The sequence below is a fragment of the Salvelinus sp. IW2-2015 genome, linkage group LG31 (genome assembly GCF_002910315.2).
Source record: "Salvelinus sp. IW2-2015 linkage group LG31, ASM291031v2, whole genome shotgun sequence".
NCBI classification, from domain to species: Eukaryota; Metazoa; Chordata; class Actinopteri; order Salmoniformes; family Salmonidae; genus Salvelinus; species Salvelinus sp. IW2-2015.
Genome location: NC_036870.1, coordinates 28703797 through 28717372, shown reverse-complemented (window position 1 = coordinate 28717372; position 13576 = coordinate 28703797). Strand labels below are relative to the sequence as shown.

The 13576-nt window shown below is 42.9% G+C and overlaps 1 protein-coding gene across 1 annotated transcript in view; it reads left to right on the top strand.

Annotated features, from left to right (window-relative positions):
• Positions 1 to 978: 978 nt before the first annotated feature.
• The window catches only part of LOC111955425 (TBC1 domain family member 20), a 23105-nt gene continuing 10507 nt past the window's right edge, over positions 979 to 13576 (top strand). Inside the window, exons 1-6 of the mRNA XM_023975649.1 lie at positions 979 to 1223; positions 1901 to 2086; positions 2476 to 2556; positions 3277 to 3463; positions 3949 to 4050; positions 10586 to 10727. Coding sequence (XP_023831417.1) covers positions 1148 to 1223; positions 1901 to 2086; positions 2476 to 2556; positions 3277 to 3463; positions 3949 to 4050; positions 10586 to 10727 — 774 coding nt within the window. The 5' untranslated portion in view covers positions 979 to 1147. The remainder of the gene's footprint in view (positions 1224 to 1900; positions 2087 to 2475; positions 2557 to 3276; positions 3464 to 3948; positions 4051 to 10585; positions 10728 to 13576) is intronic.

Here is a 13576-nt window from a genome sequence, read left to right as displayed (position 1 = left end):
GAACCTATTGTTAATACCAAAGGCCTTCAATACATAACATAAATAACAACATAACAAAAGACCAGTGACAGGCAGCTAGAACTGAAGACATCAGGGATTGAAGACGTGTCTGTGAGCTCAAAAAGCCGTGTGTTATGCTTTACCGTGGGTTATGCTTCTGTGTCCTGCTTTACCTGAGTCTTTCGCAGATTTTGCTCCTCTCCTGTGGTGTCCTGACCGGCTCGTGCACCTGTTTTTCCTTCTTCACCTTCCCGTTGCTGTGGCTCGGATGGCTTGGCGTTTTTTCCCATGCGCTGCTCTGCTTGCTGCCATTGGCATGTTTCGAATTGCCCCCCGCTGGCGTGGGGCCGATGGTTGATCTTCTTGTCCTGCCTGTCATCATGGGGACTCTGTCGTTTCTGTCGCCCATTTCCTAAATTTGATACATTCAACCTTATCTTGCTGGAATTGCACTAGACGTTTCTCCCTCAAGTCTCGGCTGGAAAGTCCAGCCCGTGTTGTCAGCAAGCTGTAGAGGAGCGGGCTGTAGTCCCTGTTGTAAACGTCAACATTCGGTTGATTGAGGAGGAGCGATAGTTTGTATGAGATTCTATGGGGCTCGCTCCTGTCGTCCTGAAGTGAACCGACAAGGACTTCGGGAGTTGAAGTTATTTTTGTGCTGCCAAGTGGCGCACCGTTTTAATACTTTTCGATTAAGTCATTATAAAAAAGCCCTATAAAATATGTGAAATATTATTAATAAACATGCGTTTTTACTCAAAGTCCACTCACAGCCACGAATTTGCTTACCAGACGATGAAATCGGTGAGAACATAAAACTACAAATGCCTTGAGCCCGCCTTAATATATTTACAATTGACAGTGAATGAGCCAATAAGATGCGTAGATTTTTAGAACGAGATCCTTTTTCACCAATCAGATAACATAAAAATATAAATCCCTCCTCAAAATAAAAGCTTCGGTTGATTTCCTGGGAGAAGTGCCGATGGACAGGAACAGCTGTTTGACAAATGACAGCTCATGCTCTGAATTCGTTTTAATTGTTGTTTTCTGTCGTTAGATAAACTATTTTAAAGGTGGATTTATTTCTGCAAGTGCCGATAGCACAACATATGTACTGTTTATGCTCTATTAATTTGAACAGGATATGAAAAAGGGAAGGAAACACCAGCAAGGTACAGGAGCCCGGGTGAATGGGAATGGAAATGCACAGCAACATGGAGGTAAACTTAATCAATCAGTACTAAATCATTACCAAATTGCAGATAATCTACCCATATAGTACATGGTGAGAATAGTTGTACAGTAGATACTTGAATAGATTCATAGCTTCTCATGTAACTAGCTCTGTATGAGTCCACTCTCGTCTGGCCAGCTGCCAGACATGCTACGTGGAACAACAAAGCACCGTGACCATCGATTGACCCAGAGCAGAGCCTGGATGGGATTGACCCATATGAACCATAATTCTTAATGGCAATACAAATGCACATTCTAGAATTCATAATCACTCATTCTTTATCAAAACATGTCGACCTGCATAAGTGAAAGTAGTTACTGTCAGTAAAGTTGCCCATGCAGTTGAAACAAAGCAAGATTGCAATCGATTGGTGGTTTACTATTGCTAACTATATGCACTACATTTCATATTAGTAACATAGTATTAAGTGTGAAAAGCAAGCACTTTTAACTTCCATATTGAAATTAAATAGCATTATGTCGAAGGAGTTGATTAACAAAAAGTGATTTCAACATACCAGCATAGACGAGAGCTGTTGCTTGCAGTGGTACTCAAGAAATACTGGGGTTATCATCCAAGCAAACCGTGACCACAGTCAAGACCGTATTGCTATCAGAATGACATGTATGATCTCAATTCATATTTTCTGTTGTCAAACAGAGCACGAGTCGTGGAAAAAGCTGAAGCTGGTGGTGATCCACCAGGCCCTGAACTGTGACCCTGTGGACATTGAGACCCTGCGGAGTGCGGCCGTCAGCGAGGGAGGCCTTCTAACAGACGAGATCAGGAGGAAAGTCTGGCCCAAGCTGCTCAGCGTCAATGTGTACAACTTGCCTGCTAAACCAAGTGAGTGAGATGTTTGCATGTGAGGAATATGGATGCCCATTATTGCAGTTGGCCATTGCCCTGAGACATGGCTGTAGAAACTATCCCTATGACGCCTTAGTAGTCTACAGCCATGTGAGCCAAGTTGTACATTGCATTGTGTCAGCATGCATCTAGCTGTCTATAGTCCGTTGATGTATGTTAAATGAATGTAGCCCACTATTAACTTCAGGTGGCTTCTATCAACGTTGACTCATCCTTAGTCCTCAAAACTGTGCAACAAAGGAACGTAAATAGCCCACAGTCAACATTCAAGGCCTTTGGCAGTAGCATTGATGAATATTGTATGTTCAACTGAAACCAAGGGTTGGGAGGGGAGTGGACACCAAGCAGTTGTGTTTTGATTCCAGCCAAGGATATCCGAGAGAACCACAAGGACTTCAACCAGGTGCTCCTTGATGTCAGGAGGTCCATGAAACGTTTCCCAAGAGGTAAGTCACTCACTGTGCCTGACATAGAATACAATAGAATGTAATACATTAGAGTAGAGGTAACTTACTCGCTGCCATTGAATGAAATAGAATGGAAGTTACTCACTCACTGTATGTGCATTTGATCTGATCAGGGGTCAGCTGATACTTCATGGTCTCCTCCCTTTGTCAGTTAACTCAGGGCCTTACTGGGGGGGGCATCTCAATACTGTTATTCAGTGGCTTCCATAAGCATTTCCTTATTTCCTTTTCTTCATTTCTTCATTTTCTTCAATGACCACTGATTGAAGGAGACTTGATTAATAAAACTAAAACCAATATGATGGAAACAGACTTAAATCCAGTCCTTGTGTCTACCAGAGATGGGCTGCTTGTATCAGTGTCTAGTGTTCTTGAAGTTAATTAAAAGATGAAAGCAAACTGTTGACAGGTATGGAGACACTGAGGTTGAGACAAGTATCTGAAGTTCTAGTGATTGCAGTTTGCTGCCTAGACGTTGGTTGTTAATATATGGATTGAATCAGAGTGATAGAGTTTGCTGCTACCTATTTTTTTCTGAAGTATTGAGATACAGCCATGTTTTCTTCCCCTCTCCCCAGCAGTATTGAGACACAGCCACGTTTTCTTCTTCTCCCCAGTCGGTATTGAGATACAGCCACGTTTTCTTCTTCTCCCCAGTCGGTATTGAGATACAGCCATGTTTTCTTTCCCTCTCCCCAGGCATGCGTGTGGACGAGAGGCAGGTACTACAGGAACAGCTGATCGACATCATCCTGGTTGTCCTACAGAAGAACCCTGCGTTACACTACTACCAGGGTTACCATGACATCGTGGTCACCTTCCTACTGGTGGTTGGAGAGCGCATGGCCATTGCCATGGTGGAGACCCTTTCCAATCACCACCTCAGGTAGATATGAGGATTATTGCTGTTGTTACTGATCTAGGATCAGATCAGGTCCTTCCCTGCCCATGTACAGTATAATGTTATTCATTATTATAGGTAAATCTGATCCTATATTATGACACTTACTATGAGACACTTTATGAATAAATAACGGCCCAGGCCTGAGTTGAAATAGTATTTGAAATCTTTCAACAACTGTGAGATTTTGCTTGAGCCTGACTGTAGTGCCAGATGGGTGGGCGTGGCAATTTTCAGACTATTCCATTGGTTTCATTGCGCCAGGCAAGCTCAATCAAACACAGATTTTTACTGTTAGTCTGTTGTTTTACGACGCATGCAACATTATTTAATTTTTATTTGTCAAGTATTTGAAAGATTTCAAATAATATTGCGACCCTGTTCTCGTATTATACCCCTTGTTTTAACATTTTAACACAACAAAGATGGCTTCCCTTCTCTGTGTCCATCATGGCCACATGCTCCTGCAGGGATTTCATGGATCCTACCATGGACAGCACCAAGCACATACTGAACTACCTAATGCCAATACTGGAGCAAGTTGATCCACAGCTACATGAATTTATGCTGAGGTAATTCTTAGTTTTTTTTGGTGTGGATTTGTTACAAGAGTTGAAGACCCAATCCAGCCTCCCTAGCACCTCATAGTATCATCTGATTTACTAAACAAAAGGCACATCTCAGTAGGTGGGTCAGGTCATGAGTTATTGCCTTGCTTTGTTGTTGTCTTAGGTATCGCTTTATGTAGTGTTGTCTCTCTCGTCGTGATGTGTGTTTTGTCCTGTGTTTATATTTAATTTATTTTTAATTTTAATTGTATTTTTAATCCCACCTCCCATCCCCACAGAAGGCCTTTTGCCTTTTGGTAGGCCGTCATTGTTAATAAGAATTTGTTCATAACTGACTTGCCTAGTTAAATAAAGGTTAAATAAATACAAATAAATAAATAAATATCCACACATCAGAGGTTGGGTGAAACCTATCTGGTGTATGTGACAGTAAAAAATATATATATACAGTGGGGAGAACAAGTATTTGATACACTGCCGATTTTGCAGGTTTTCCTACTTATAAAGCATGTAGAGGTCTGTAATTTTTATTATAGGTACACTTCAACTGTGAGAGACGGAATCTAAAACAAAAATCCAGAAAATCACATTGTATGATTTTTAAGTAATTAATTTGCAAAATCGGCAGTGTATTCAATACTTGTATTGAACACTGTATATACACTACCGGTCAAACGTTTTAGAACACCTGCTCATTCAAGGGTTTTTCTTTATTTTTACTATTTTCTACATTGTAATATAATAGTAAAGACATCAAAACTATGAAATAACACATATGGAATCATGTAGTAACCCAAAAAGTGTTAAACAAATCAAAATATATTTTATATTTGAGATTCTTCAAGTAGCCAGCCTTTGCCTGGATGACAGCCTTGCACACTCTTGGCGTTTTCTCAACCAGCTTCATGAGATAGTCACCTGGAATGCATTTCAATTAACAGGTGTGCCTTGTTAAAAGTTAATTTGTGGAATTTCACAATTACAGAAGATAGCCCTATTAGGTCAAATACCAAGTCCATATTATGGCAAGAACAGCTCAAATAAGCAAAGAGAAATGACAGTCCATCACAGCTTTAAGACATGAAGGTCAGTCAATACGCAACATTTCAAGAACTTTGAAAGTTTCTTTAAGTGTAGTCGCAAAAACCATCAAGCGCTATGATGAAACTGGCTCTAATGAGGACCACCACAGGAAAGGAAGACCCAGAGTTACCTCTGCTGCAGAGGATAAGTTCATTAGTTACCAGCCTCAGAAATTATAGCCCAAATAAATGCTTCACAGAGTTCAAATAAGACACATCTCAACATCAACTGTTCAGAGGAGACTGTGAATCAGGCCTTCATGGTTGAATTGCTGCAAAGAAACCACTACTAGAGGACACCAATAAGAAGAAAAGACTTGTTTGGGCCAAGAAACACAAGCATTGGACATTAGACCGGTGGAAATTTGTCCTTTGCTCTAAGGAGTCCAAATTGGAGATTTTTGCCATGTCTTTTCTGAGACGCGGTGTGGGTGAACGGATGATCTCCACATGTGTATTTCCCACTGTAAAGCATGGAGGAGAAGGTGTTATGGTGTGGGGGTGCTTTACTGGTGACACTGTCTGTGATTTATTTAGAATTCAAGGCACACTTAACCAGCATGGCTACCACAGCATTCTGCAGCGATACGTCATCCCATCTGGTTTGGGCTTTGTGGGACTATCATTTATTTTTCAACAGGACAATGACCCAACACACCTCCAGGCTGTGTAAGGGCTATTTTACCAAGAAGGAGAGTGATGGAGTGCTGCATCAGATGACCTGGCCTCCACGATCCCCCTTACCTCAACTAAATTGAGATAGTTTGGAATGAGTCGGACCGCAGAGTGAAGGAAAAGCAGCCAACAAGTGCTCAGCATATATGGGAACTCCTTCAAGACTGTTCGAAAAGCATTCCAGGTGAAGCTGGTTGAGAGAATGCCAAGAGTGTGCAAAGCTGTCATCAAGGCAAAGGGTGGCTATTTGAAGAATCTCAAATATAAAATATATTTTGATTTGTTTAACACTTTTTTTTGGTTACTACATGATTCCATATGTGATATTTCATAGTTTTGATGTCTACACTATTATTCTACAATGTAAACATGAAGAAAAACCCTTGAATGAGTAGGTGTTCTAAAACTTTTGACTGGATATATATTTTTATTTATTTATTTAAAAAATGTGTGTATGTGTTTACTTGTGTCCTTTAGGGAAATTGGAAATCCAGTTTCCCAGATTTTGAGAAAAGATCAGATAGCAGGTTTGAATGGTAGATGACAAGCGAGGCAAGGCTGCAAGGAATACATGTTCACTTTGAAGTAATTCTACCAGTTTTCCCCAACTTCAAACTCGGATTCATGAGCTAAAGTTTTGACGTTTTTTTCAGTTGATACCAGTGGAATGTATTTTGTTTTATTATGTGTTAAAGAACAAACTCTCAGATGTTTTGCCTTGTGAAAATATATTTTCTATCAGCAAAATGTTTTTTTATATTTGCAGTTGCGACCTAATGATCGGTGCCCATATTCATGAAGGCTCTCAAAGTAGAATACTGGTCTAGGATCAGTTCTCCCATGTCCATGTAATTGTATTCATTATTATCCAAAAAGCAAAACTGATCCTAGATCAGCACTCCTACTCTGAGATGCTTTATGAATAACGGCCATGCTTCCCACTCTTCTCTCCTGATGGGGGCAGTAGAGTGTACATTTTTGTCTTGGAAAGGCAGGTTGTCGCAGCCAGGATATTAATTACAATCGAGTCAAACTGAGAGAGATAGAAGTAATCAATAGGATCGAGTAAAATCAATATGTCTCTACCTGCCTTGCCATCAGTGTGTGTAGTTATTATGAGACAACAGAACAGAGGGCTAGAGAATGAGAAAAGACTGGATTTCTTATTTATTTGATGTGTTTGTATAATTGATGGTCTGACAAGAACGTATAGCATGGTGGGATTTAATTGGAAAGACTGACTTAAGAACGGGCCCTGGTTTCCTGTCTCCACAGCTAGCTGTCAGCAAGTCAAAGGATTCCACCGCCTTCCACTGTGCTGTCACTGTGTTCTGTCAATGTCACGTCTTGATTGTCAACCATCTTAAGGTTTTTTCAACGTCAATATGATTGTTGTGCTGGCAAGTCGCTATGAGCTATGGTTGAGGACTTTTGTTTTCGCACGCTAGACATATTTTTCATCCAGCTCAGAGGAAATGTAACGCAGCAGATAAGGATCAATGTTTTGACTCAACCTAAAGCTGTGTTTTATTTGAATGCTAGTCAAAGTGTGCCTGTAACCCTCTTTAAAACCACAGTGTGTGGTGTACTAACACACACTACCACAGTACTTGATATTGTCCTCGTCTTATTTGTGTCCTGGGTGTTGCGTTGGAATTTTATGGGGTAACCTGTATCACATAAACCTCTAGTGTTGAGTTTTTCTCTCACTCACTCACTCCCTCCCTCCCTCTTTGTTGCGTGCAGAGCGTCCCCAGGCCCTGATAGAAAATAAAGTTATTTTTGATAGTGGCTCCATGTAAAATGTAGAGAATAGGAGGATCTAGTGATAAATATTGAATAAGGGTGCATCTTGGGACACGGGCTGGCGGGAGGGAGGTTTCTAACCTGTTGTCTCTGTTCTGGTCACTGTAGCCTAGCGTAGGGCCACGAGCAGAAGGCTGCATCCCAGATTGCACCCTATCTCCCTATATAGTGTACTACTTTTGACCAGAGCTCTATGGGTCCTGGTCAAAAGTATGGTAGGCTAGTGCCCTACCTAGAAAATAGGGTACTATTTGAGACCGAAGCCCACAGGTTTGGTGTGCTCTGTCTGGCCCTGCTGCCACTGCTTTTAGGCTACCTGAAGAAGTATTTGATGCTAGAACAGTTCTTTAGCCTAGTGTTTATAAGTAGGCGTTACTTAATTTTAACAAAATGAAAGGTTTATAGAGGCAAGACATTTGACAACGCAATGATTGTTGCTGTTGTGGTTTCCGTCCTAAATGTTCAGTTGGCTATAGGACTGCTTATGGATGTTAGACACAGGGGATTTAAATGAGCGACACTCAAGAGTACAATGAGTTGTTCTCCTGCCAAGCCCAGAAATAACAACTCAGATCATTCCACGCTAGCAGAATTTTTTGGGGGTATCTCCGATTGTTCTGGCAATTTTCACATAATAAACTTCATTGAGAGGAAGGACGTTTTGAAATGCTTTTTACATTTTCTATCACCAACCATTTCTGAGAAAAAGCAGACATTTTAAGCCCTTTTTTTAGATTTGTCATGTAAGACCCTATGATCTGTGAACCGTACATGATATAGACAACATCTTGCTGTCATTATCCTCCTTATAGTGTGCTATACAATATGGAGTATGTCTAGATTCTGAAATAAAACATATCACACATTTATTCAACATTACAAATATATCTACCCTTTTTGAATTTGTTCATTTTAAGACATTAAAAAGTAAAAAGCATGAAGTTCCTATGTGAGAATTGCCAGAACAATCTGAGATACCAAAATATTTTTCAGCTCCCGCTGGCGTGCAATCACCCAAGAGCCATTTTTGGCTCCTAAAATAGAGCTGCATTAAGAACTGCAGTCCAAAGGGCTTCTGTAGTGAACCATGCCTAATGCCTTGCCTTTAGGACTGGGCTCTCTGTAGTCTATAATTACATCATCAGTGTGTGACCGTCCTTACTCACAGAAGCTGGCATCGGCATAACTTGTGGGTGCGTCTCAAATGGCACCCTATTTCCATGGAAACCATTTCCTATATAGTGCTACTTTTGACCATAGCCCTGTGGGACGTAGCCTTTGTTTAATTTACACATTTCACTAAGACATCCATCCCCACTTTGGAGGCAAATACAGGATAAGTGCTGGGCTGTCAACCAGTGGAGGCTGCTGAGGGAAGGACAACTCATAATAATGTTGCAACAGAACATATGGAATGGCATCAAACACATGGAAAGTATTCCATACCATTCCAGTAATTCCGCTCCAGCCATTACCACAAACCCATCATCCCCAACCTCCTGTTACATCAGCTAGTGAGACTTCAACTGGTGTTTTTTAATTAGCCAGTGTACAAATTAGCTGTTGATGTTGCTGTTGCTTTTCATAATGAGAGGTTGAGCGATGTTGTTGCTGTTTGTTCCCTCTTGTAAAGTGTATTGAGACTCTGTGACGATGTACTTTGAATTCACTTGACTTGTTCACATGGCCTAGGCTGGTCTGGCGTTCGAAGCCGCTGCCTCCGGAAAATATCACTTCAGCAAGGGTTGGAATCCGGCCCACTGCTATTTCAGCACACTCTCTCCTCCATCTTTCCTCTACCTTTAACTACACTACATGACCACACTACATGACCACACTACATGACCAAAAAAGTATGTGGACACCTGCTCGTCAAACATCTAATTCCAAAATCATGGGCATTAATATGGAGTTGGACCCTCCTTTTGCTGCTATAACAGCCTCCACTCTTCTGGGAAGGCTTTCCACTAGATGTTGGGACATTGCTGCAGGAATGGGGTTGAGGTCAGGGCTCTGCTGGCCAGTGAAGTTCTTCCATACTGATCTCGACAAGCCATTTCTGTATGGACCTCGCTTTGTGCACAGGGGCAATGTCATGCTGAAACAGGAAAGGGCCTTCCCCAAACTGTTGCCACAATGTTGGAAGCACAGAATCGTCTAGAATGTCATTGTATGTTGTAGTGTTAAGATTTCCCTTCACTAGAACTAAGGGGCCTAGCCCGAAACATGAAAAACAGCCCCAGATCATTAATCCTCCTCCACCAAACTTTACATTTGGCACTATGCATTGGGGCAGGTAGCGTTCTCCTGGCATCCACCAAACACAGATTTGTCCGTCGGACTGCCAGATGATGAAGTATGATTCATCACTCCAGACAACGCGTTTCCACTGCTCCAGAGTCCAATGGCGGTCGAGCTTTACATCACTCCAGCCGACGCTTGGCATTGCACATGGTTATCTTAGGCTTGTGTGTGGCAGCTCGGCCATGGAAACCCTTTCCATGAAGCTCCCGACGAACAGTTCTTGTGCTGACGTTGCTTCCAGAGGCAGTTGTGAACTCGGTAGTGAGTGTTGCAACCGAGGACAGATTACTTTTACGTGCTACGCGCTTCAGCACTCGGTTAGACGGTTCCACTTTACAATAACAGCCCTTACAATTGACCAGGGCAGCTCTAGCAGGGCAGAAATTTGACGAACTGACTAGTTGGAAAGGTGGCATCCTATGATGGTGCTACGTTGAAAGTCACTGAGCTCTTCAGTAAGGCCATTCTACTGCCAATGTTTGTCTATGGAGATTGCATGACTGGGTGCTCGATTTTATACACCGGTCAGCAATGGGTGTGGCTGAAATAGCCAAATCGACTAATTTGAATGGGTGTCCACGTATGTTTGTGTGTGTATATATAGCATACCTCTAGCCTATCACATTATCAAAAAAATTATAACTGCCTCGACTTCATGTGTTTTGCTGCAGGGCCGAGGTGGGCACCATCTTTGCTCTGAGCTGGCTCATCACATGGTACGGCCACGTCCTGTCTGAGTTCCGTCACATTCTCAGGCTCTATGACTTCTTCCTGGCTTCACACCCCCTGATGGCCATCTACTTCGCTGCCGTGGTAAGAACCACCATTTGAACTGTGACCTCTCTGTTTTATAGTAATAGAATACTATAGAATAGATATGTTCTTGTTTATTTTTGTGAGGAATGAACATGTTTCCTCTGCCTTACTCTGTACCTGCACCTGTGTGCTTCCAAGTTGTCTGCTGAACATATTTTTGTGGCAGTGTGTATTTTCTGTAAGTGACTGTACCATGCCCAAATTACTATCTGAGGTGAATCCGGAGATGCACTCTTATTTACACTGAGTGTACAAAACATTGAGTTGCACCCACTTTTGCCCTCTGAACAGCCTCAATTCGTCAGGGCACGGGCTCTACAAGGTGTCGAAAGCGTTTCACAGGGATGCTGGCCCATGTTGACTCAATGCTTCCCACAGTTGTCAAGTTGGCTGGATGTTCTTTGGGTGGTGGACCATTCTTGATACACACGGGAAACTGTTGAGCGTGAAAATCCTAGTAGCGTTACAGTTTTTGACACACTCCAACCGGTGTGCCTGGAACCTACTACCATACCCCGTTCAAAGGCACTTCATTATTTTGTCTTGCCCATTCACCCTCCGAATGGCACACATACACAATCCATGTCTCAATTATCTCCAGGCTTAAAAATCCTTCTTTAACATGTCTCCTCCCCTTCATCTACACTGATTTGAAGTGGATTTAACAAGTGACATCAGTAAGGGATAATATCTTTCACCTGAATTCACCTTGTGAGTCTGTCATGGAAAGAGCAGGTGTTCTTAATGTTTTGTCCTGTCAGTGTATAGGACAGTGGTCATTGGGGAATTAGATGGTATTGGGGAAGTGATATCTCGCCAAACTTCAAATGTGTCTTTCTCGCTCTGCGCTTTGTAAATTGAGTTTTTTGACTACTTGTCAGCAGCAAAAGCAAACAACACGTTTTCAAAAAGAAAAGGCAAGGATTTATATTTTTACACACACACACACACACACACACACACACACACACACACACACACACACACACACACACACAAGCGAATTGCTTCCATTTCTTGAACGAGTGTATTTTTATGGATTGTACACGATCATCATACCACCACCTCAAAATCCCATCCATTGCGGCGTATTGAGCTTTGGGAAAAGTGGTCCGTGCTTTGTTTCGGAGCGCGTCCTTTGCCAGTGAACTCATGACCTCTAGATAGCGTAAGGGTTGGGGTGCGGATGATAAAAAAGATGTATGTGGGACAGTGATTGAGGACCCCTGGGTGATGAGGCATTCAACATCTGCAACTGGAGTTAGGCGGAACTAGTGTTTGGTGCAGGACTCCTTCCTAGACCCCAGGGTGCTTTGGAAGATGTTAGGCGGGTGCTCCAATGGCCATTAAAATTGAGGTACACACACGAACGCCATGCAATCTCACATAGACAAACAGCTTCTGCGGGGGGAGAATGGTTCCTGCTTTTAAACCTCTCTTGCCTCCCCCCCTGCGTGCCAGTGAATACGTAGTAAGCATAAGCTCACTTAGAAATGGGAGACAAGTAAATATTTAATGTCCAACGCTCTGGTCTGTGTGCCAACAATTTCCGTCATAGGATGTCTAAACAACAAATAAGCTCAGAGAGTGGTGACACTTGGTTAAGTAACATTCTGTTAAAACCAATATATTCCACAGATTTCAATCGGACATATCCAATTAAGTGAAGATCAACGTCTCCTTCAATGTTTTGCGCATTAGCAAAATTTGTACTCTTGTGGTCTCCTGTATACGGGAAGATATGGTGCGCAGTACCTTGGTGAGTACACGATTTCTGTGTGTGGCGCCGAGACTGGTCAAATAGTACAAAAGGCGGTTTAAAGCCCCCCCCCACCCCCCGTGCTAGTACTTCGAGATCAGGCGGTCTGGTAGACCCGATAGGCAGGAAGCGAACACTTGTGCCTAGTAACGATCCGAGAGGCTTTCAGGAACGAAACTTACTGTGCCTAAGTTATACCCGAGAGGCAGGACGAACGTTTAGTTACTGTGCCTAGTAACTGAGACGGAGGACGAATACTGCAGAGAACGAAGGAACTGAACCTTTTGTCGGCATAGTAACCGCGCACGAAGGCAGGACACTACTGCTGCCTATAACCCGAAGGCCACGAGAACGAACTACGTGCCTGAGTAACCGAGGAGGCGAGGACAACTAACTGTGCTATAGTGGAGCCTTTCCGAGAGTGCCAGAGGAAAGCGCCTACTACATGTGTATCTAGTAACCCGAGAGGCAGGACGGAACTAACTGTGCCTAGTCCACCGAGAGGCAGGACGAACTATGTGCCTAGTAACCCGGAAGAGCAGAGACGACTACTCGATGCAAGCTAGCTGAAGGAGGCAGCGACGCAACTACTCGTGGCCTATACAAGCCTGAGGAGGAAAGGACGAATTAACTGTGCCTAGTACTCGAGAGGCAGGACGAACTCTGTGCTAGTAGTCTGAGAGGTCAGCGAACTATGCCTAAGCCTGAGCGCAGATAAAGCTAGAGTGAAGGCACGGATAACTACTGTGTCCTAGGTATAAGCGGAGACTACTTGCCTAGAACGAGGCAGGCACGAACTACTGTGGCCTAGTAACCGCAGAGGCAGGAGAACAAATTTCTGACTGCTGTTTCGTATCCCGCTTCCAACAAGGTCCTCAGCCCCCCTTTGCTTTGGCATGCAGCTCCAAATATCTAGCAGGATAGGCTTATGAAGCGAGAAGAAAGGGGCCATTTAAGGCAATCTAGCACAGAACAAGCTGTCTCCACACAAACCTTTGTGAGTTGCATTAACAGTTGTTTAATTAACTGGTCTAGCTACACAAAGTGCCTGGAATTGCTCGTGCTTGCTTGTGTGTGTGTGTTGTGG